At 36.6% G+C, this 26,349-nt stretch overlaps 1 protein-coding gene across 1 annotated transcript; it reads right to left on the bottom strand.

The window, feature by feature from the left end:
- Window positions 1-5,142: 5,142 nt before the first annotated feature.
- On the bottom strand, window positions 5,143-25,695 carry LOC138713993 (acyl-coenzyme A thioesterase 13-like). The gene is made up of 4 exons (XM_069846566.1): window positions 25,539-25,695; window positions 7,803-7,987; window positions 6,049-6,204; window positions 5,143-5,824 (listed from the first exon to the last, which is right to left on the bottom strand). The coding sequence occupies exons 1-3, from the start codon at window positions 25,620-25,622 to the stop codon at window positions 6,051-6,053; spliced, it is 423 nt and encodes a 140-aa protein (XP_069702667.1). The 5' UTR covers window positions 25,623-25,695; the 3' UTR covers window positions 5,143-5,824; window positions 6,049-6,050.
- Window positions 25,696-26,349: the final 654 nt, after the last annotated feature.

Raw genomic sequence — 26,349 nt, 5'->3', positions numbered from 1 at the left:
ATAAGTTCAGGGGTGCCACAGGGCAGCGTTCTGGGTCCATTACTCTTTATAATATACGTAAATGACCTATGCCAGAATATTACATCAAATGTGAGGCTATTTGCAGACGACTGCATTATCTATAGAAAGATTAGAAATAATTCAGATGTAGAGTCTATTCAAACAGACTTGAATAACATTTACAACTGGGCGTTAAAGCATAGGATGAAAATAAATGGTTCTAAAAGTAAATCTATAACATTTTGTAAAACCCGAGAGGAGACTAGTCTTAATTACGAATTCAGTGGTGTTGTAATTCCGCAAGAACAATGTTGTAAATACCTAGGAGTGTATTTAAACTCCAAACTTTCTTGGGGAGAGCATGTTGATAATGTTACAGGCAAAGCATAGAGGGCACTTCACTTTATTATGAGAATCTTGAGAAAGGCTAGCCCCAAATCGAGGGAAATAGCATATCTAACATTAGTGCGACCGTTAATGGAATACGGAACTACGTGTTGGGATCCCTATAGAATATATCAGATAAATTCCTTAGAAAGAATCCAGTATAGGGCAGCTAAATTTGTTAAAGGTAAAAGAGAAGATGGGAACGATACGATAAAAGAACTTAAATGGGAAACTTTGGAAAACAGACGTAGGAAAACTAGAATAACATCATTGTATAGAGCACATCTAGGTCAGAAAGCATGGGTAGACATAATGGCTCGGTTAGAAAAGCCAACGTACTATGGTAGGAACGATCATGATTTTAAAATCAAATGTAGGAAACAGAAAACGGATGTAGGTAAATTCTCATTTTTAAATAGAACTATAAATGATTGGAATGACCTACCTGCAGCGGTCTTTGAGGGCTGTCCTTCCTTAAGAAGATTCAAGAATAATTTAAAGAGTTGTGTATAAAGTGAAAATTAAAATTAAGGTGACATTCAACATTTAATTTTTTAAGGTGACATGTATTTATCTAGCCTGACGAGTTTACTTCCTTGGTTTGAATTGTAAATTATTTAAAAATAGCGTGTAAGAGAGCCTTAGACTAGAAATATTTAGTTTAAATGTAGTTCTGTTTATAAGTATGCATAAGAATGCAATTATTTGACTTATTTGAACTGTTGTATCAGTGAAGCGAGGTGAGTCAGTGAAGTTATGGTTTTACAGTGCAGTGAACAGTTCCGATCAGTGATAATTTATAGCGTCAATGAAATGTGTTCTATAGTGTCAGTGAAATGTGTTACAGAGTGTCAGTGAAATGTGTGCTAAAGTGTCAGTGAAATGCGTCATAGTGCCACTACAGGGAATGAGATGAGAGTAAAGTGAAAGACTATTGAAACTTATGTAGGGCCTATACATAATTATGTAGGTTGTGTTGTAAAATTCGGTGTTTTATTTTATGTTTTATTATTATTGTGTTAAATTGTATTGTGTATTCTTATTGTATTGTGTATAAAATTGTATATGTGTTGTAAATTGTATTATGTATTGTAAATTTTATTGTGTATAGCTTATCATTTTAACTGTGTATTGTTAATATTGTATATACCACTGCCACTGGGTGCTTGCCCACTTGCAGTGTAAATACATACATACATACATACATACATACATACATACATACATACATACATACATACATAATTGCAGCGCTCATATTAGTCGTGTCGAAGCTATAGTGATTGCCTCTACTTACACCGTGGTTCTCATATTATTCAATTCTGGAACATTAAACATTAAAATTCTCGGGAATCACCAAGTTAGTATATTCTTTTATTTAAATAACGTTGATATACCAAGATGTAATAATTTTTTATAACCAGATGCCTTAATTTCAAATGAATTAAGACTTTTATGGACACAAATTATTGTGATGTATGGGTTTGTAGTCGTAAGCGACCTAAACTGAAACATGCTGAGCACTAGGGTGCTTATCTTTAGTCGTAAGCCAAGTTGATTTGTACTGGTTTTATATTTTTATTAGAACAACGATACCAGAGTTCATTGTCTTTATGAAATTCACCACAAAATAGACACTTACTGTTAGAATTATTTCTTTCTGATTGAATGTTGGATTGCAGAAAAAGAATTTGAAAGCACAAGCGCGTGTTAAAACCCCAACTGTCGCCATTACAATAGTTTAGTTGTGAATGGTCATGGAAGAAAAGTACCAGAAGATCTTTATACTCAAGTTAGCAGGTAATCAGTTGTACTTATAGGAGACATTATACAAAATCCAGATAACCCAGATACATATTACATACCTCAAACAGAATGAAGCCAAAAAAATTACTATATGAGAAAACTGCAAACAAATTGGCTGACACACTGGAAGTGCTTCCATCAACAGTACAGCGCTAACACTCGACTAGATTGACGTTACTGATGTTGCCGCTAGACTAACTCGCCGAACACTGCCATATCCTAAAACTTAGGTGCGCACCATTATCCGCTGTGTACGAAAACCCCAGCCTCACCTAGCATTAGTTTGTACATATTTTGTCAATTGCTCGTACAGCTTATAAAAGCAGTTATTTACTAGGCAGTGTTTTAGTAAATTTTCAAAGAAAAGTTTGTCTAGTTACGAGTGCTGACCGGAAGGGAATTACAAATTTTGCAACACAAGTAAAGAGGAGATGACCTCTGCGGTGTCTGAATGATCAGACCTTCAGACTGTCACACAAACGGCCCGGGTTCGATTCCAGGTCAGGTCTGGGATTTTTTCATGACACTTTTTGCGGATAAGGTCGCACTTGGGGTTTTTTCCGGGGTTCTTCCGTTTTTGTCCAAATTAGGTATTTACATCATTCCGTCACCATTTCTCCATTTCGTTACCATTCCGTAGCATTCCCCGAACGCAGGCTGGCGACGCATGGAGGGTGCTGGCCTAGGGACGATTGGGGTTGCCTGCTCGAAACCTGGACACACAGAGAACCTTAGTGTGGTCAGCCGGTGTGGGTTTGGGAATGCGTCACCAGAGGGTCAGCGCAGTAGATCTTAACAGGTCGCAGTGCTGGGCCATAGTGTCTCCCTCCCCCCGCTAAATTCAATTCAAAGAGAAGATGACTGAAAAAGTTGTGTAGCGCACTTGGAAAGTGTAATGACATTTTTACTTAAAGTATGATATGAATGGTAGTCAGAATTTCACTTGAATAAATCTTTGGGCACACTCGATAATAGTTTCAGAGGGTACTGTCAAAATTATATGTTTTTTTAACAAAGATTTACAGGAACGGCGGTGTTCTACAAAGCTATGGCAATTACAGGCTTTTTCATTCATTAACGATGATTTTTGTTACGACTTCAACTACCGGTGCCTTTGGCTAGGAAACATTCCAGCTGTGAAGCATAAGCGTGTTTGAGTGCCCTTCCTGGTTTGAAGACATATTTGGATACTGCTATGAATCATGAGAGACTAATTGTTCATGTGGTAGTTTGTTATACATACGTAGAGCAACTAGGTGGCATTGATAACAAAAAAGTTGCCTGACGTCATTTAAAAAATAACAGAAGGAAGGTACTAATAAAATTATATGGTCGTTCTTTGGTTAGTTAATTCTCTTTTCATTAAAACATCTATGGAATAATGAAAACAAAAATTGTATGGTTACATCTTTTTCTTCCTCGTCTCCTGTCATTGCAAGGATAAGGATTGGGCCAAACTAGTTTCGCGGTTGAACATTATACTAGTCGGTTCATGTCATTTTTAACGTCCAAAGTCTCATCTTCCAGATGGGAAGGCACTTCATGTAAAATCTCCTTGGCAACCGTAGTATTTACACTCGTGGAACGCCCCATTATAAAATGAGCGAAAACCATTTTTGAAGTTGATAGGCGCATGTATATCAAGATTTGATCATTAAGAAATGGCATGGTTTAGTGGAGCAATGCCAGGGTTGTCGGACCATCTATAATGTATAGATTTCTGGTTTGGTAGCCCAAGATTCTCGAAACTAACACTAAAATCCAGCTTTGCAAGATTTAGAGAATAACCTGCATGGCTATGACTGAATAATTAAAATGACCCTGAACTTGATATTTTGGGTATATTAACAATGGAGAGGGCAAAAATGGCGCACCATAGACTGCAGCATTCTAAGCTACTGAGAGTTTTTTTGAAAACAGAATCCGGTATTAAAAATCGGTAAATATACGAGACGACATACTTATGCAGACAGACTATAATGACTAATGTGACCAGAATTTTTGAAGCTCAAAACGAGGCACTAACCTTAGTAGTACTACTCTAAGTCGTGCAACAGAAATTTAATGCCAATTCCAATTTTAAAATAATGTAAACACAATACTTCACAAAATTACAGCCTACGCGCCGTGGTATTTCTGTAAGTAATTAACACTAACTTTATGACATGGCGCCTCAAGAAATCTGCTACACTGATTTGGAAAATATTTGAGGCTAAGGGGGATGAAGTTACAGGAGAATGGAGAAAGTTATACAATGCAGAACTGCACGCATAGTATTATTCACATGACATCATTAGGAATATTAAATCCAGACGTTTGAGATGGGCAGGGCATGTAGCACGTATGGGCGAATCCAGAAATGCATATAGAGCATTAGTTGGAAGACCGGAGGGAAAAATACCTTTGGGGAGGTCAAAACATAGATGAGAGGATAATATTAAAATGGATTTCAGGGAGGTGGGATATGATGATAGAGACTGGATTAATCTTGCACAGGATAGGGACTGATGGCAGGCTTATGTGGGATGAACCTGCGGGTTCCTTAAAAGCCATAAGTAAGTAAGTAACATTGGAAACAAGATGTTTCTGTACTATCTTCACATTTCCCAAATGAATAATATTGAATACGAAGCCTTTAGGAGTTCTTAAAAATCCTCAACTTTTTCTTGTCTTTAAAATTCCAAAGCCCTCAGGTGCTGTTAAAACTGTGAATTACAGATTTTATCAATTAGTAATATGACGGTACAAGTAATTCCGCATTTTGTATTGATCTTTGAATTCAGTTTATTATGTAATATTGATATTTATATTCTACTGATGTATCTTTTCTGTTCAATAAAAACAGTGACATTAATCTTCCATTTTGGAGTTAATAAATTTATAATAATAGTTCCTGCAGTACATATTACAATTACAGGATACGTGGCATTTGAAGTTAGTGCCAGTTGTCAAGAAAAATTGTGTTATTTCCATATTGATCCTTTATTTAAATTTAAGATGTCAGACATGCAATTATGTGCATCTTTGTTTTATTCAATATTACATGTTTTATAATATATTTATTTTCCAAAGTTAATATATATGTGAGCATATAGTTAGAGTTATTCACCACCAGACGCGCTAGTGATGCTCAATTAGCAGATTGCCATAGCACTATAAACACACAGTCTCCTAACTGTATTACTACTTACACTATACTACAGTATAATTCTAGTGTATCATAAATATAATAAGAAATTTCAAGGTCATTATTGATCCTGAATTTTCTAAATAAAGTTCCGAATCTACCCGAGAATTCTCTGAGTTGATTCACGGATGGATCAAAAGATGACGTAAGACGAATGGAAAATTTGAGCTTCTCTTTGAATAATTATGTCATCTTTTTTACAAATGGAAATATGAAAGGCTACAACTGTAAACAGACTGATGCATATTATTTCTTAGGAACGACAACTAGACTATTTTTTGTAAGATAGCAGTTGACAGATATAACAAAAAGTAACAGCCTATTGGTACTGAATTTTGTTGTTTCTTCAAAGTTGCCATTAGTAACCGTGAAATAGGAGTGTTCTTTTTCATCTGGAATATGCGCATCACCATGTGATGTTATCGAAATGTATAAATTAGTCATCTGAAAAGAAGAAAAAAACAGTTTATTTGTCTCTGAATATTAGTTACAAACGACATCTGATTTTTAGAAATTCTTGCAGTTACTCCTTAGCAAGTCATAGTAACATCTCAGGCAATAGTCACTATTACATAGTTACGGTACATTTTATTACGTGAGTACAATTGCTTTGGTATAAATTCCAGAAAGTTGTAACACACAACGTAAAGTGACAGACAAATGATTACCGTCAAGCGATGTACATAGTGTGGAACCCCTTGGCAATCAGTTCGCCAGTCTGCTTCTTCCTTATCTCGACTTCAAAAAATGCGAGTGCTTTTCCAGCTTTCAGTGTGTTGCAGTCTATTACGATTGTATCTCCCTCCTTAGCTGGTTTCAAGTAACTGTTAAACAGAAACGATATTACGCTAATTTAGAATTGATTTAAAACAAATAAGACATTAGATAATACTCCACCAATATCCCATACCTATAACCTATTGAGCATATGAGGGGTTCACAACCAGAATGGACAAAGTCCGTGTGGAGTATTTCTGAGATATTGAGTCTTAAAGTTCCAGGCTCACGCTTAGCAACATTAATCTTCCGTAGGAAAAGGTGCCCTCTGTGGAGTAACAAATGAGTTATGGACTTTATTTGTTGTGGCAATGAATAAAGCTAAGTTTTCTTCATCCGAAATTGTATTAATCCACAGACTGACCACTGGTGGACTTGGTCGACTGTGGTTGTGAGCCCCTCATATTGCCAAGCTCAAAAGAAGAAATGTCTAGGTGCAATGTTCAAGAAAACTTCTAATTATAGAAAGGTACTAAAGGAAATATACAGGACCTTCCTAAATTACTTACTCCAAAGAAACTTAAGTATTTCTGGAAATACTGCCTAACACAAATTCGTTTAAAGAGTTTAAACTGTAGCATAATATACCTACATTAAGTATGTATTTTATTTATTTTTTGGGTTATTTTACGACGCTGTATCAACATCTCAGGTTATTTAGCGTCTGAATGAAATGAAGGGGATAATGCCGGTGAAATGAGTCCGTGGTGCAGCAGCGAAAGTTACCCAGCATTTGCTCGTAGTGGGTTGAGGGGAAACCCCGGAAAAAACTCAACCATGTAACTTGCCCCGACCGGGATTCGAACCCGGGCCACTTGGTTTCGCAGCCAGAAGCGCTGACCGTTACTCCACAGGTGTGGACTGTATGTATGTATGTATGTATGTATGTATGTATGTATGTATGTATGTATGTATGTATGTATGTATGTATGTATGCATGTATGTTTTTTTGTGGGAAGTCTTTATTAACAGCATGTTCCATTACATCTGGAGTAACATGCAATTATTACACAGCAAATCATTACAATAAATCTTAAATCAGTACATAATGTTCTTATCAGATGGTTACATTTACTTTGTTTATATTAAATTTAGTGATGTTGCCTCAATTAGTTAAAGCGTATACATTAAGTAATAAAAAAATGCTAGTCCTCTTTTTCAATAAATTTCGACAAATGTATCCTAATTCTTTAAATTCATGGTAAACTTTGAGTATTTCTTCATTCCTTTTAATTTCATGATTTTAACGTCTTATAACACATTTTCCACTTCAATGAAAGTTGATTTTATTTGCAAACTCTCTAAAGTCTTATGTGTGTATCTCCAGTATTATCTCTACCACTACAAGTGCCATCGTCACCAGCATCAATACTATCGCCAACACAATTACCATCATTATCTTCACCATCATCATCATCATCATCATCTTCTTCTTTTTCTTCTTCTTCTGCTTCTTCTTCTTCTTCTTCATCTTTAATACTGCCATCGCCACTCTTATCATTACACCACACTAGTACCACCGCCTTTATTTTCGTAGTCGTCGTCATCATCATCATCGCCAATGTCGTCATCACCACCACTATCGTCATGACCAGCATTAACATAATCGAACCACAACTATTACAGTATTTGGTAAATGACTTACGATATATCAAGGTTGACAGTGGTCCCGATCACACCATTCTGGCGTGTCATGAATGCCGCGGTAGGTAGAATATCGACCAGTGTGGCTGTTAGTCCACCATGCAGCGTGCCTTTCGTGTTCTGGTGCTCGGGCCCCAACACTAACTCAGCCTGGAGACGTCCTTCTCCCGCATTCAGTATCTTCACCTGGAACAATAGGCAGAAAGTTACATCTGGCATGAAGCTAGTAGACCCAGGTTTGATTCCTGGCAGGCAAGTGGAAGTTCCTCTCTGTCTCACAGAAACTGCGTGAGTCCCTTGTCCTGTGTTCTGCTGACCAATTGGCCAGGAAATTTGTTCATAATGTGTACGGGAATGACGACTGATCAGTCCAAAAGATGAAGCTCTTGAAAGATACAACTTTAATACATCTCTTTTTGAAATGAAATAAATAAACTTCCAACAGAGTGCTTGTAGCATTTTCAACGTGTATTTCGACATGGAAATTGTTATTCATGTTTGTTTAGTCAGCTGTTAGAAGATAGATATGAGCCACACAAGTGCCACCAATACGATATCACTCATGAGGCAACTAAGCAGGAGATAATAGGGTAGGGTGGTCAATTTCTTTTCCCCCCTATTACATACATCGCTAACTAGTTATATATTACATTAATCAGACTTCAGACGTATACAAACAATTGTCCTTCCTTTGACTCATATCGTCAAGTGTAATATACTGCCTGATAATAAATGTGAGCAAGTGATTTGCAAAACTGTCCTTTTCCACAAATTAAAAAAAAAATAGTTTTCATGTGATTATGTTAGTGTTGGTACACATAGACTTAAAAACAGTGATATTTTGTTTCAAAAGCAACTTTACTTTTTCTTATAATATTTTGTTGTGAAATACCAGCGCTACTGCATAACTCACCCTCTCCAAGTCCCTGAGCACAGCAGGATCACCTTTTTCATTACCTATGTAATTTTGTAACCAAACGCTTCTTTTCTTGTACTTGTTATGTGTTATTCATGTATATCTTTGTGACAAACTGTCCTTTTCCTTCCTAACTAATTGTAATTAAATTGCTGTCATTATCAAAGGTACAGAATTGAATCAATCTTCGAAATCACTACCGAGAATGCGACAGTGCGTACACAAACAAAGATATTCAGAATATTCAGTTTATTGCTTTCGCGTGTTAAAAGTTATGTAGAGTAATCAAGATGTAGGCCTATAAAGATATTCACTTATGGGATTCTAGTGATGCAGGATAGCCTATTCGGCTTCTATCATACGTTTTTGCGAATTCGAACAAAATGAATCAGAATTGTTATATTTTGAAGTACAGTCCTCACAGCGTTCCACAAAGAACATTTCCAGCAATAGCGCTGAACAGATCCCATAAAACATCAATAAACGAGTGCTACCTACGTCGACACAGGTCTGTGCTAAAACCTTCTTCTTTATTTTGGGCATGGGTGGGCAACTCGTGCTCTCGAAGTGTGAACACAACCTCAGTGCAGGTAGAACTGACTCTGTACTGTAGTGTCTGTATGCAAGTTTGCTCGCGTCTGCAGTAAGTGGCGGCTCGTTTTAAGTGAAAAACAATATAATCCCCAGATCATTACACTTTAGTGATGAATCGAAAGAGAAAGATTTTTTTTATTATGAAGGGAGGTAAAGCTTTTATTATGTTCTATTACACTTTCTCACGCATGACATTTTGTTACAAATAAACACAGTGAAGGTTTTAGTAAAGAAATACTGTCTAGATCTGCTTGAGAACAGCTAAAGGTAAAAATTAAATATCAACAAGGTAAGACTGATATCAAATATCGTTAGCACGTTGTGCGTGCGAGTTACAGAATTGCAAGACATATGATCGACTAGCTAAGAGTATTTATGGATAAATTTGAAATGTGGCACTTTGGCAGTATCAGGTAGAACATAGACAACTTCACTTTCTTTGACTATAAACTATCTTGAAGGGTGATAAGAAAATTTTCTTGTCAAATTATGAGACCCTATTTCAAGACGTACAGCAGAATTCACTGGAGAAACAGCGACAATTGACAAAGAATCGAGATTTTTCTGAAATCCTTTTGGTTTACAGCCGATAGAAAATCCTGAAAGTTTATAGCTTGAATTTCAGAACAGCACGCCACTTAGATTCCAGCGAAATCAGCAATCGAACTGTTCGTAATGCTGCCTAAGTCAGAATTTCCAAATATACTCTTTGCTTCTATATATGCAGTATGTGCTTGAGTCAAGTTTAATACAAGAAAGAAGTGTAAAAGCGCTCAACATACAGAAAAAGCTTAGAAATAAGTTTATTTCATCTGCCATGACATGTAAAAAATACTTCCTTGAATTTGTGATTGTTTGCGAATACAGACTATTACCTTTCTGAGAACAGAGAAATACTCTTTAATGTATAAAGACTTGTAAATTCTCGCGTTCTATGTTTCAAATAAGACATATAATAAGAAATAATAACAAATAATGTAATAACAAATAACTGTTGCCGCTATGTTTTGTATCTTGAAAAGATAGTATTCTGTTTGTGTTTCCAGTACTAAACTAATTTACAAAGCTAGGATAATTTTGTTATGTGTGCTTGGGTACAGTCTGTCTAAAATTACTATAATTATTGTACTACGCGTCATTCTGAAATTCAAATCATGGAGTAGATATCACTACCACCTGCATGAGCCGCCAGAGCGCACCGTGGACGAATACGGAGGGGGTGGTTACTAGCATCCTGACTGCCACATGTCCCTTGCATTGACTCCACGTAAGATAGGGCCGGGTAAACAGAACTGTTGTACTAGTAACAGTGGCGGCTGGTACTGTGCATATACTTTGCACCTCTATTTTGGTATATACTTATTACTGGAATAATTTCCTCATCATCCTCGTCTTCCTCAGTAGGCCTACTGGTCCATAAAATGTAGCCTATACAGGGTGATTCACGAAAAGTTACCGCCACTTACGGGGCTTACTTCTGGAGACATTCTGAGCAAAAACTGCTACATAAACAGGTATCCTATTCCCAATATTTTCAGTTACACTAATTTTAAGTTGTTAAAATACTTTTTTCTTTAGTTTTAAGGGTGAAAGGATATTACAAAAGCTGAAGCTAAAAATGTATTCTTCCTTAGTTGTTTTGTACAGAATTTTTTTTTCAATCTTTAACTAAAGTTACATTATTCTTACACGCTTATCACAACAATAAAATTGTTACAGATCACACGGCTTCTAGCAACTTGATTATTTACAGTTCAATTTTGCATCCTAATGTACGGGTCTTAAAGAGTGCACAAAATGACGTGATTTATAATAATTGTTGTGATAAATGCGTAAGAAAAATGTAATTTTGTAGTTAAAGCTGAACAAAATTTCTGTATGAAGCAAGTATGGAATTCACAACACATTTTTAGCTTCAGAATACTAGCCAATTAAAGAAAGTATACTTCTGAATAGTTTCTGAATATCTTCGGGAATATGCTCCGTAAGTGGCGGTAACGTCTCGTGAATCACCCTGTATACATTTTACGGACCAATAGGTCTACTGAGAAAGACGAGGATGATGATAATGTTATTACAGTAATAAGTATATACCAAAATAGGGGTGCAAAGTATATGCACAATATAAGCCGCCAGTGTTACTAGTACAACAACTCTACGTTCACGCACCATGCCCTACCTTACGTTGAGTCAACTCAAGAGACATGAAGCAGTCAGCAGACTAGTAACCACCCCATCCGTATTCGTTCGCGTCTTGGGAGCACGAGTTTGACAGGCATGTGATAGATCCTCTAAAAATTTTGAGACAAGTATAAATGCAGTTTTATTTTGTTGTCGTTGGTTAGCGATATAAATAATATTCAAGTTGTCATTTGTATTCTGTTATGGTTCTTTAACAATATAAATAATATTCAAGTTATGATTTATATTTTGTTGTCGTTATTTAACGATATAAATAATATTAAAATTGTCATTTATATTCTGTTATTGTTTTAGCGATATAAATAATATTCAAGTTATCATCTGTATTCTGTTTTGGTTCTTTAACAATATAAATAATATTCAAGTTATGATTTAAATTTTGTTGTTGTTATTTAACGTTATAAATAATATTCAAGTTGTCATTTATATTCTGCTATCGTTTTTAGCGATATGAATAATATTCAAGTTACCATTTATATTCTGTTATCGTTCTTTAGCGATATAAATAATATAAATTTAATATTAGGTTTGAAACAATAGTTTTGTCTTCATATATTATAACTATACTATCCTGTAACACAATAAAATGAAAAGGAGTGACGAGGATCTGAACTTGAGACGTTGACATCTAAATTCCGACTTTCTTGCGACTGAGCTACGGCACTTACTTGATACTAATGTAATGCAACGCATTTTCAGAAACACTATAACATTACAAGTTGAAACACCAAGCTGACTATAAAGGATTAGATGGAGAACGAGTTGCTCTAGTAAAATGTCTAAAAGTGAATATTTGTGATGTAAGTAGTTCACTGACACTGATGTATATTACAATTATTTGTCTACCAAGTTAAATGCTATTTACCGTAGTTGCACAGTTTTAAAGATCATGAAATTTACTGATAGTACATGTACACCTATTTACTGTTTTACAATCCCAAGAGGAAACTAAAAATCTGTTTCATAGAATCATAGTTCATCATCATCATCATCATCCTTCACGAATTAGGCCTCTGTAGACCTGTTTCGGCCCCATCTATCAGTCTTCTTAAAGGTCTTCCTGGTCGACGATGTCCTCTAGGTTTATACTGCATCATAATTTTTGGGATTCTTGAATTTTCCATTCTTCTTACATGATCTAGCCAATTGAATTTGTATCTGCTGATTTTTTCTTCTACTGACTCTACTTCTAATTGTTCTAAAATTTCTTCATTCCTTTTTCGGTCTAAAAGAGTATATCCTGCTGTCCTCCTCAAAAATTTCATTTCCGTTGCTTTGATTCTGTTCACGTCTTTTTTCTTTAATGACCAAATCTCGCTTCCGTATAAAAGGGTGGGTAATGCTAGTGTATTATATATTTTTATTCTTGTAGATTTTTGTACTAATTTAGCTTTTAATGCATTGTTTATTATTCCTAGAATTTGTGTAAATTTGGTAATTTTCTTGTTCACATCTTTTTCATTTTGATAAGATATTTCACAACCCAGATAATTGAAATTTTGCACTTGTTCGAGGCATTGGTTGTTGTGTATTATCTTACTTCTGACTGGGTCTTGTCCTAAAAATGCCATTACTTTTGATTTTTGTGCTGAAATTTCCATCCCAAAATCTTTTAATATTTTATTTAATGTATACAATCCTCTTTGTAAATTATCCCCTAATTGGAAATTATGACTTGATCATCGGCATAGAGTAAGGTATTTAATGTTAGAGCACTGGTTATTTTGATTCCTGATGTGTAGATTTGGTTCCATTTTAAAATAATTTCATTTATATAAATATTAAATAAAGTTGGTGATAGTGGACAACCTTGTCGAAATCCATTATTAACTAATTTTCTTTCGGATATACAGTTATTTATTTTGACACTTATTTTGCTGTCTGTGTAGATTTCTATTATATTTTGCAATAGCAAATTTGGAATATTTTTTTCTTGTAATATGTCGAATAAAAGGTCTCTTCGGACTTTATCAAAAGCTTTCACAAAATCAATAAAAGCTATATGGGTTTCTAAATTAAATTCTCTTCTTTTTTTCTAACAATAGTTTCATACTAAATAATGGATCTACACATGATCTTCCTTTTCTAAAGCCATTTTGACACTCTAGAAGGAAAGTTTCAGCATGTTTTTTTAATTTTTCATTTAAAATAGTTAAAATCTGAAAATAAGTCGTACCAGTAACATTAATGACCGGATCTGCACTCCGATGACCCGAGGAAATATAAAACTGATCATTGAATTTATAATGGAGTTTGGAGGAAATTATCACATATTTAAAGAGCGTGATATAAATAAACATTAATTATTCCGTAAGGTACACACTCTTTATTACAATCATGTATGCTATTAATGTTTATTATTAGGCTTGTAATGTTGGAGACCGATTACAGAAGTTGACTGCAGCATGGTACATAGGCCGGAGACGTGAGCTAGTACGAGGACATTGACTTGGTTCTGCGATCGATTAGGGGAATAACAAGATGCACATAAACAAATTTGGACAGCTCTAAAAGTAAATATAGGCTACATAGCATTACAAAGATGTATGTGCAGAAGAATTATCATAGAATTATTCCTGGGTTTCAGTTTCCTCCTTTCTTTCCTTGTGCTACATGTCTCTGTACATAATATCGCTTGTCAGCAGGACACTGGTTATGCATGTTACGGTAGTGACTGGCGAACGGAGTATTCAGCAGGTACACTGTTTATACATGCTACAGTAGTGACTGGCGAATGGAGTATTCAGCAGGTACACTGTTTATGCATGTTACGGTAGTGACTGGCGAATGAAGTATTCAGCAGGTACACTGTTTATGCATGTTACGGTAGTGATTGGGGAACGGAGTATTCAGCAGGTACACTGTTTATGCATGTTACGGTAGTGACTGGCGAATGGAGTATTCAGCAGTTACACTGTTTATGCATGCTACGGTAGTGATTGGGGAACGGAGTATTCAGCAGGTACACCGTTTATGCATGTTACGGTAGTGACTGGAGAACGGAGTATTCAGCAGGTACACTGTTTATGCATGCTACGGTAGTGACTGGCGAACGGAGTATTCATCAGGTACACTGTTTATGCATGCTACGGTAGTAACTGGCGAACGGAGTATTCAGCAGGTACACTGTTTATGCATGCTACAGTAGTGACTGGCGAATGGAGTATTCAGCAGGTACACTGTTTATGCATGCTACGGTAGTGATTGGGGAACGGAGTATTCAGCAGGTACACTGTTTATGCATGTTACGGTAGTGACTGGCGAACGGAGTATTCAGCAGGTACACTGTTTATGCATGCTACAGTAGTGACTGGCGAATGGAGTATTCAGCAGGTACACTGTTTATGCATGCTACGGTAGTGATTGGGGAACGGAGTATTCAGCAGGTACACTGTTTATGCATGCTACAGTAGTGACTGGCGAACGGAGTATTCAGCAGGTACACTGTTTATGCATGCTACAGTAGTGACTGGCGAATGGAGTATTCAGCAGGTACACTGATTATGCATGGTACGGTAGTGACTGGCGAACGGAGTATTCAGCAGGTACACTGTTTATGCATGCTACGGTAGTGAATGGGGAACGGAGTATTCAGCAGGTACACTGTTTATGCATGTTACGGTAGTGACTGGAGAACGGAGTATTCAGCAGGTACACTGTTTATGCATGCTACGGTAGTGACTGGCGAACGGAGTATTCAGCAGGTACACTGTTTATGCATGCTACGGTAGTGACTGGCGAACGGAGTATTCAGCAGGTACACTGTTTATGCATGCTACGGTAGTGACTGGCGAATGGAGTATTCAGCAGGTACAGTGTTTATGCATGCTACGGTAGTGACTAGCGAACGGAGTATTCAGCAGGTACAGTGTTTACGCATGTTACGGTAGTGACTGGCGAATGGAGTATTCAGCAGGTACACTGTTTATGCATGTTACGGTAGTGACTGGCGAACGGAGTATTCAGCAGGTACACTGTTTATGCATGTTACGGTAGTGACTGGCGAACGGAGTGTTCAGCAGGTACACTGTTTATGCATGCTACGGTAGTGACTGGCGAACGGAGTGTTCAGCAGGTACACTGTTTATGCATGCTACGGTAGTGACTGGGGAACGGAGTATTCAGCAGGTACACTGTTTATGCATGCTACGGTAGTGACTGGCGAACGGAGTATTCAGCAGGTACACTGTTTATGCATGTTACGGTAGTGACTAGAGAACGGAGTATTCAGCAGGTACACTGTTTATGCATGCTACGGTGGTGACTGGCGAACGGAGTATTCAGCAGGTACACTGTTTATGCATGCTACGGTAGTGACTGGCGAACGGAGTATTCAGCAGGTACACTCTTTATGCATGCTACGGTAGTGACTGGGGAACGGAGTATTCAGCAGGTACACTGTTCATGCATGCTACGGCAGTGACTGGCGAACGGAGTATTCAGCAGGTACACTGTTTATGCATGTTACGGTAGTGACTGGCGAACGGAGTGTTCAGCAGGTACAGTGTTTACGCATGTTACGGTAGTGACTGGCGAACGGAGTATTCAGCAGGTACACTGTTTACGCATACTAGAGTACTGACTGGTGAACGGATAGTCAATTTGAAACCACAGTAACGCATCCTATCGGACCCCAACATTACAAGCCTATTTATTATACATCCCTCCCCCTATATAGCTTATTTTCCGGGCATAAGACGCACTGTTTTCTTTGAAAATAGGTCTGAAAAGCATGGTGCCTCTTATGCGTCGATAGTACTAACTTTGTGAATGAGTGAAAGCTTCATGCGATTCTGTGAAAAATGAGGCAATAATCTGTCGGTTAGCTCACTGTTCTTAAAGTGTTTTTATATTATATATATATATGTATTCATACAACATGGAGGTGTATAGTGTTGATGCTGAGAGAGCAAGTTATGAACTAGCGCGCATGACATGGAACTTACTCAGACGAACAATTTATTAAGGACTGCATTTAACAACAGCAAAGGATGTATGTCCTAATAAACCTTTGAAGTTCGAGTCCATAAGCTTGTCGCTATATAATGTAGCTAATCGTGCATAAGAAATTTCCATGGTCTTACATTCGCAAACGGCAATGTGATCGGTCACAGAACACTGAATGCAGGCACCCTACGATTAAGTTGTCGTCTGGTACTGTGCTCTGTGTAGGTTTATGGTGGCATTGAGTTTGACATCACTGAGTTAAATAACGTTTTAAAACACTTTTTGTCAAGAAAGAAATGGGTTGCGACGTTTCATTTCAGTGTTAAGAGACTTTAAGTCATGGCGATATTACAGAACGAGATTGGGGTAATCAGTTGTTTGAAAACTAATTACTGAATTTAATACATACATGTTTAATATTACAGGTATTCATTTAACCCAAAAATACAAAATACCACAATTAAACCAAACAAAAAAAAAAAAAAAAGGAAAATCTCTTGTATTAAATTAACAGTCTGTACCCAATACATTTCTACCCATTGACAACGAGGAGTTTAATACGTAAAATGTTGAATGACTTCAAGGAAATGGGATGCAACAAGGTCCACATGTTACATTCGCACTTGGAATATTTCCCTCAGACGCTTAGGAACTACAGTGAAGAACAGGGAAAAGAAATCCACCAAGATCTTAAGGAATGAATTTGAAATAAGATACCAAGTCAGGTAGAACAGCAGAATGGTACTGTTGGATGCTGAAGAGAGAAATTTTAAGAAAAGAAAGACACTCAAAAGAAACTTCATATCCAAGAAATAAAATACAAATGAGATCACATTGGCCAGGCTGGCTGTTGTGTGAAGTTGATTTGTGTATATTCCTTATCAGAGTGTAATATTCCTTGTATTTATTTTATACATTTCCACAAGTGACAACTGCCATTAGTGCTGCTCATCGCAGTGACTACTACCGCGGAGGAATCGGAGATTACGAATAAAGCTCTCCACCAGTGATCTCCGGTACTATCGTAGGTGGAACAGGGGACATACGGAGGGATGCGGTGGTTCGGAGCGAAACGAAGTTGGAGAACATAGAGCTCAAGGACGACCGGCGCGTACGAACTGAGGGTAGTTGTGAGTGGAATAAAATGGCACCAAGGCGGATATCCGTCGCATGGAAATTCTTTAATTTAGTTGATAATAATAAAGTCGCACGTTGTGAACTTTGTGGGCGAATTAACTCTAAGGGTGGTGGTACTTCGAATTTGTTATACCATTTGAAGCGATAGCACAATCGCGAACTTGAAGAAAGTAAGTAAATTTAACTGTTCAAAACACTTCTGAACTCTTTTAAAAAGCGTGTTTACTTTGATTTATATATAAAAGTTCTAATAAATAATTTCGTGGTTGTGTGTGCAGACAGAGTAACATTGCGAATGAAAAACTGAAAAGCAGAAGAATTTCAGCAAAAAAGGACCCTCTAAGATTGATCCAGCATATTGTTACGAGATGAAACTCCAAACTTCAGTGATAAACCGCTTATTTGAAATGAAATATGAGTTGGTGATTGTGTTGCCAGAAAAACCAAACGCTCCTAGGACTCTAACAGATCCGTATTTGGAAATCTCTATGGCGTGGACCAGGTTAGATAGATTCTCTGAGTAGGTCTACATTTTAAAATGTAGGTATGCAAGTGTTTAGGCTAACATTAAGAGCCGCGGTTGAGGTACTCGTACTTGCTGGCAAAAATAAATTATTACCATTCAGATACACATTGACGGTTAATTAGTGATAGCCCTATCATCGTTTTCGTAGTTTTAAAATTACGCAAAACATTTTCTTACGATTTTTTTAACTGCTTTAGTGCTATTATACCAAAGGTCCACAGTCTAAAAAAAAAAAAAAAAAAAAAAAAAAAAAAAAAAAAAAAAAAAAAAAAAAAAAAGTCTTGAAATTTCTATAAAACGTAACTTTCGAGGCAATAAAAATCATACATAACTTATATGGAATATTTAAAAGGCAACTTGAGTTATTAGATTAAAATATTGAGTTTCATTATGAAACTAAAGACACGTGTGGTAATAATATAATTACAATTATCCTTAAGTTGATATCCGCTTATATTTTTGATTACAGAGGTAGAGTGACGCGTTTTAGAAGAGACAGTTCAAATACTGACACCCTTTAACACAATGGTCACAATCCTGTCTGGTGAAGAATTTTAATAAATTATTTTGGACAGTAAACTTTAACCCAATGATACCACACGTTTCTTTTGTTCCATTCTGAAACTCCCTTAATATATTTAACGTTAAACTAAATCGATTAAAATAATAATTGACAAAAACTGTTTGTGAATAAACGAGTGTTTCCAGGAAAATTATAAATGTTTACATTAGCTACTGAAAAGCTTTACTTCTGCGTTAGTTTTCAGTTAATTTTAATGTTATTAATTTGATCAATGACATAAAACTAATACGCCTTTCCACATATACTATCAATTTCAAAACTAGAAAAAAAATCTGTCAGCTAACATAGTACTTCAAGCAAAACAAGAAAAAAAGAAGAGCCGAAGAAAGAGAGAGATAGAGGTAAATAAAAAAGAGAAAATAAACAACAAAAAATTCCACACTTATTTTAAAAGATACGGGGACGTCAGCGGACTCCAATCACTACCTGATCCGATTAAAGGAATGCTCAGCGGAAAATTTATGTCTGCGCCATAGCACATATACAACCTGCGCGGCATCAATCGGAGGTAACCGGAGGTCTCCGATTGAAAGCGCACAAACAATCGCTCCGGAAAAAAACCTAATCATAAGCAGCACTAACTGCCATCAGCTTTTCACAGGCATATTACGTCACATGTAGCCTAAGCTAGTTTGTTTCTGTTTCTTTGAACAAGTATGATATTTATCCCTTTCTATCACTTTGTACACTTTTTGGCCACGAAATTTGTGTTCACTTTTTAAGTTTATGTGTGTCGTGGCAGGTGATCTGAGAAAATTTTCGGACGGATTGATTCCTAAATGTGATGGTGAGATTTCCATGATTTTTCAATTTCTTAATTATATTAATTTTTATTATAATCTCATGACTTAGATAAGATACCAAAAATTGTGACTGTACAGGATTGTTTCCGATCTCTGATAACGAATTTCAATGATGTCATGTGCGTCAGGAATCGCACAGACAGCTGAATTGCGGCGAGAGGTGACGGACCAGTAGTGAGTGATTTCATAATCAGAGTGCACGGTGTATCACAGTAGCAATGCCCAAGAAAATCGAACCTTTTTGGGAGGGGTACATAACAACCCTTTCCGATGCCAAGTACAGTTACGTGAAAATCATGGGAGCCTACAAAAAACGTGGTTTCGTTATTTCCAAGAGAGGCATCTTGTGTGTACCTAATAAGACTGGCAAAGCTAGGATGGGATTAGAGTGGAAAAAGCAAGCAAATCCACCGCATGTCACAAGTCGCCGCACCCCACGAGATGATACAAATTAATTTCATTCGAGCTTTACCAATCTTATTAGCTAAGTACATTGAAGATGCCTTTCCTGGAAATAACGAAATCTCGTTTATTGCAGGCTTCTTTTAATTTCACTTAACTGTACTTGGCATCGGAAAGGGTTGTTATGTACTCCTCCCAAAAAGGCTCGATTTTCTTGGGAATTTCTGCTATGAGTCGCCGTGCACTCTGACTATGAGATCACTCACTACTGGTCTGTCACCTCGCGCCATATTTCAGCTGTCGTGTGACTCCTGACGCATATGACGTCATTCAAATTCGTTATCAGAGATCGACAACAACCCTGTATTACTTCTTCAGTTACTTAGGATAGTGAATGCATAATAATTATTTTGCATGTTGAAAGAAACTGAAATAAGTAAAGTTAGCCTATATCACAAAATTGGTAAATTCGACTGTTGAGTATTACTTTAATCTCCACTTTGCAAAAATCTTGATGTGATACAGAAGAACCGATTACAGATATGGCTTCAGCACATCTGAAATATATTATATCACATCTCAAAGTTCGTGCAAAGATTAGAAAGTCAAAATTTGTTGCCCAGTATTATCTATCCGATCTCAAACTTTGTCGTTCTAATTTACCCAGTAGACACATCCTATATTAGCGTTGTTTCCAAACGCCGTGTAAGTTAATACAATTTCAGCCTTGAATAATAATAGAAACACAAAAAATTCAAATTCTCAAGGAAAACTGTAATTCCATATGTTCTTTGTATTTATCAGGGGCGAAGCTGAAGGGTAATCTGTGAGCTTTAGAATACCCATGGGATTTTCAAGAAATAAGCGCATTTTCATTTTCCTGTTTCCATTGGTATAAGTAAATGAAATCTCTAGTTTTCGGTATTATGCTCTCTAGTTACGGAAGGATTGACGCTAGCTCCTCGGCGCGGGACCAGCGCACAACTACATTATGGCTACTCACCAATGAGTTATACACTCACTGAATGAGACGACTGCTTCAAATAAGGCTCGCTGCAGCTGATAGAGAAAGCATATGCGCATGCGCCAAGCGGAGTGCTTGCATACGTCACTAATGCTAAACCGTGTGCTGTGAAGTCTGGAAAGAGCCTAGACTCTGGACATGCTCCGGACGTGTCATTCAGCGTTACCAACCTTAATACTAGTGAGTCTGCTACAAAGGTCCGAAATCCAGCTACAAATACCAAAATGAAGCAACACACATTCACAGAGTAATAACCAGAATCTATGACCTATGCTATAGTTACAATGTTCGAAGGCGGATGTGTTGGAAATGTCATTCATTAATTTAGGGCCAGTTCATTTTTGTTGCACAGTCGACTCCCAATAAAGACACTGTCAGGTGTCGGCGAATTCACGAATCAGGAATTGACCATTAAACAATGGGCGCAATTCACATAACAGGAAAAGAAAACTGAAAATAATAAAGTTTTCCTTGCCATAAATAATGGTCGCAGTGTCCGGAATTCAGTCCTAACTTAAATTTTCTATTATGTTTTCGTAATTTTTTTGAGGAAGAGAGAAACTTCTTATGGTTATTAGAGTGCGAGAAAATAAAATTTGACAGAAGAACGTGTTTACAAATAAAATCGAGTATTCACAAATGGTCATTCGATCGAATCTCATTCGGCTACACTTTGCCATTCGACTACGACCATTCTGCTAAAAGCTACGTTTAGCCGAATTCGGCCACGGTTGGCAAAGCTGCAGTCTGTCAGTGTGTGAGAAATTATGGTATAAAAAAAGTATCGCAGATCTTTTTGGCCCCTGAAATTTTAAATGTTAAACAAAGAAGCGAGTCACTGTCCAATTTGTATGTCTCCCAACCAGCAGCAACCCCCTACAGACACCATCCTGCCAAACACCGTGACAGTAGAAGTACATTCAGAACTCGTGTAAATAGTCCTATAATGCCAATAAGTTAAGAAAACCAAATCTAATAAAACGTTTCAGACTGTGAGTTTATTGTTATTGTTAGAAATTTTTCCACAACACTATCACTACTGCTTTCATTGTATTTTGTTATTATTATGATCTCCATTTGTCAAAGTCGTCAATATCAATAGCGGTCTTTTGCATTGACGTTTCTTCCCTGATTCACTCATTGATAATCCTTCAGCTTCATGTTATTTTTGTTCAGGCAAAATCCTCTTCACCTTTGTTTTTCTTATTTTTAAGTAGATTATTTTACAACGCTTTATCAACATCTTAGGTTATTTAGCGTCTGAATGAGATGGTGATAATGCCGGTGAAATGAGTCCAGAGTCGAGCACCGAAAGTTACCCAGCATTTGCTCATATTGGGTTAAGGGAAAACCCCGGAAAAAACCTCAGCCAAGTAATTTGCCCCGATCGGGAATCGAACCCGGGCCACCAGGTTTCGCGGCCAGACGCGCTACTCCACAGGTGTGGCCTTCACATTTGTTAGACATCTTGTTTGCATCTGCTACTTATTTTTTACTATTCTGGTTATTTCCTCATAAAATTTTATACATTAAGAACGATCTCTCTTGTTCGTCCTCTTTTAGTAGACCTACTGTATTTTAGTTTAAAAGTAATGGAGGCGTCTCGCCTACAGGTCGATTTCTTCTAAGCAACTGAGTATACTTTCCTTGGTGTCAATGCTTCTCCCTTCTACCCGAGTCCCTTTGCTTGACCCAATCCTGCACAGGACCATCACCATAAAGGCTCGCTTGCTAACTTCCTCTTTCCTCACAAGTGACAAAAAGATCTGCGATACTTATACTAGAGGACAGTATTCATTTTTCGTCGGTCTGTTTCCGTAAAGTGCAGTTGTGTTCATTATTATCGTGTATCATCCATTATTCACTTTTCGTTTTTATTCAGTCAACTGTGGGTGCGGTATTTCGGTACTACGAATACACTTATAGTAGCCTATAGAATTCGAATTAGATTAGCTACTGAAACGAACGTGAAAATTGAAAATACATTTAACGGTTGGTAAAGAATATTTCGTGAAAACGAACTTTTTCTAATGACACTTTTCGACGCAGGAGCATGACTGTATTGGTTAGCAGCAGCGTCTTTAAATAACCACGCGATGAAGTGAAATGAGAGCGGCATTTCAGTTCATGTTTGTTTGTGAGTTTAAAAACATGGATTAGTATAGTGATCTAATAGTGTATCTGAAATCAAGACCATTTTCTTCGTTGTCCTATGAAGAGAAATGTGCAGTGAAAGAGAGAAGACCAAAACCTCATCTTAACATTGTACAGCGTGATAAACATCAGTCACGTAAGTTTCAGTCTCAGTGGTATGAGCAATATGAATGGTTAACAGCAAGTGTAACGACCGGCATGATGCATTGTTACGTTTGTCTTCTGTTTGGTGGTGAAGGCGATAATAAAGAATGGAGTGAAACTGGGATTGCATGTATAAAAAACTTCCATCGTAGAGCACGAAAACATCAAATTACTAAGAAACATATTCTTAATTGGGAACGATATCATCTTCTGGGACAACCAGAATAGAGCATGCTCTATCAGAAGCGGCTCGGCTCTCGAGTCTCAAGCACAACGAAATGGTGAGTCGCAATAGACGATATCTTGGCAGACTGATTCAAGTCATCTGCTTCTTAGGAAAGCAAGAGCTCTCATTTCGTGGACACGATGAGAGCGATCAGTCAGAAAATAAAGGCAATTACCTAGAAATATTGGACATGCTTGCGCAAGAAGAGCAGTTTGTTAGAGAAAAGTTGGAATCCATATCGGGCTTTAAAGGGACTTCAAGTGAAATCAAAAATGAATTAATTGAATGTGCAACATTAGTAGTCAAGGAAACAATTCAGAAGGAATTAGACTTGGCGGAATTCGTGTCAGTTCAAGCAGATGAAACACTAGATGTGTCTTGTAAATCACAGATGAGTGTTATATTTCGTTATTGTGTGAACGATTCAGTACAAGAACGGTTTTTAGGATTCTTTGATGTATCAAAAGACAAAACCGCCTAAGGTTTATCAACTGTTATCTTGAATGTGATGAAAGACAGCAAAGTTTAAAATAAGCTCATCTGTCAAACTTATGATGGTGCTTCAGTGATGTCAGGCTCTCGTGGTGGGGTTAATGCGATAATTAAGCAGCAGTGCCCTAATGTAATGTTCATTCATTATTACGCTCACAGACTTAATCTGGTACTTTTGTATGGTGCCAAAACGATTAAGAAAGTTCGTCTCTTTGTTTATGATTTGACAGCCTTTCACACATTTTTCAGTAAATCTTCAAAAAGATCTATGCTTTTAAGAGAGGCAGGTTTCAAACTCCCTCAAGTAAGAACTACGCGCTGGAATTATCACTCTAGAGCTACAGCAACTATAACTGCTCACTTTCAGGAACTAAGAAGAGCGATGTCTCATATTATTGACAATGACGAAGACTGGGATGAAGATTCCTATAATGGCGCTGTTGGTTTGTTAAGAAGATTAGAAGATCCAACCTTCATTTTCTTGTTGTGTTTTTATCATAAAATATTTGTTTACATTGACCACTTATACAGTGTGTTGCAAATAAAGTGTACATCAAATATCAGCATTTGCAATCATGAAGTAAAACTTGCTATAACGAATGTAAAATCTCTTAGAAATCAGGAAACTGTTGAGGAGTGCATCAAAGATGCTAAGGTGCTGAACAATGAGACAGGATCAGGATCATTTATGACACTACAAGTCCTAGCTTTTGAAATAATTGATACCATAGTGACACAGATGGAATCGAGATTTGAAGATCTTAAAAACTTTAATTTTGTTGAATTATTCGATGAAAAACAGTTTCCTGCTTATAGATCAGTGTTTCCGTCACTTAAGTTGAGTGCATTGGTAAAAAAGTATCCATACTTTGACAGTGAACAGCTTCAAAATGAACTCACAAACGTTTATTCTGACCAAACAAAGCATTTGCCTGCAGGTTTGTTGCTGAAATATTTTTTGAACAATGGCTTAGAAAAAATCTATCAAGAAACAGTGCGGCTCATAAGACTGATTCTCACCTTCCCTGTATATACTGCGTCGAGTGAACGAAGTATGAGTGCATTGAAGAGAGTTTAGACATTTTTAAGGAACTCCATGTCAGATTCTAGACTGAGCAATTTGAGTACTCTGGCCATTGAAAAGGGTTTGTTAAACAGTCTTTCCAGGGACGACATCTTCAAAGAACACATCATCGACAACTTTGCAGAGCGAAAAACACGCCGACTGGAGTTTATCTACAAAAAAATATAAGGTATGAATTTTAGAATACCCAGTTGCATGAATGTAGCTTCGCCACTGGTATTTATCTAATCGTTGAGCACATCAACCGTTCACATTATTTAAGCGTTGTGTACGTAATAACTAATTGCAAATTTGTCTTGTAAACCTGTCAAGTGTTGGTTCTTAATGATAATGAAGTAACAATAAAAAGCTGAGAAAAGTACTCTTGTTCTCATATTAGTTACCGTACAGTTTATAATTATTATCATTGACTTGTTCTTGTACAAGTAGCTTGTGCTAAATCTATTCTAAAATAAAGACAAATGAAAATTACCTTAGATCAGTACTGTCAATAATCGTCTTACCTTTTCCATAACTCTCTCGAAGCCTTTACTGGAAACAAATTTCTTGAATAAGTTTTCCGCGATCTTAAATCCATTTCCCGACATCTTCGCTTTCTAGACTCTGGCCTACTTCTAACCACTTCGCACTGCTAAAAATTAAGAGTACCTACAACGGAAAAAAATCCAAGCCACAGTTCTCTTAAGAGTTATGTCATCTTCTACTTCAGTATTTACTGCAAAATTTATTGCTGTTTCTAATGACGAAGTAGGACGGAAAGAATGAGTGTTTCTGTGGTGATAATTCACCTTTATCAGTTTTGATAAGAAAAGCACATAAATTTTACAGTAATATACTGAATTAGATTATTTATTTATTTATTTATTTATTTATTTATTTATTTATTTATTTATTTATTTATTTATTTATTTATTTATTTATTTATTTATTTATTTATTTATTTATTTATTTATTCTAGTGTAGTTAAGGCCATCAGGCCTTCTCTTCCACAGAACCAGAAATACAAATACAATAATAGAAATAAAAATAAAAAATCACACTATGAACAAAGTAAAGCCACACAAAAATATACAAAGGTTGCAGTCACACAAACTTTAGATGAGTGATTAAGTATCGTAATTAATTATATCCTAACTAATTAACTAACACAAACAAGAAACTTGCAATTTTAATCTAGAGTAAAAAAACACAAATCAACATTTCTATCAATATCTAAAGGCAGTAAATAAGACAAAATTTTCCAATTTAATTTTGAATTACGATCATTAGGTAACGAATTCCAGAGGCGAGGTATTTCTACAGTGTAGGAGAATG

The sequence above is a fragment of the Periplaneta americana genome, chromosome 14, assembly GCF_040183065.1.
Source record: "Periplaneta americana isolate PAMFEO1 chromosome 14, P.americana_PAMFEO1_priV1, whole genome shotgun sequence".
NCBI lineage: Eukaryota > Metazoa > Arthropoda > Insecta > Blattodea > Blattidae > Periplaneta > Periplaneta americana.
Note: the sequence above shows the minus strand (reverse complement) of the source record. Positions and strands in the feature narration are given on the sequence as shown.

What these genes read in the sequence shown, in the direction of transcription:
- LOC138713993 (XM_069846566.1), bottom strand. Translation starts at nt 25,622, where the DNA reads ATGTCGGGAAATGGATTTAAGATCGCGGAAAACTTATTCAAGAAATTT. An exon ending in TCGAGAGAGTTATGGAAAAG is followed by an intron (nt 7,988 to 25,538) that starts GTAAGACGATTA and finishes CTATTGTTCCAG; the next exon opens with GTGAAGATACTGAATGCGGG. An exon ending in ACTGTCAACCTTGATATATC is followed by an intron (nt 6,205 to 7,802) that starts GTAAGTCATTTA and finishes TCTGTTTAACAG; the next exon opens with TTACTTGAAACCAGCTAAGG.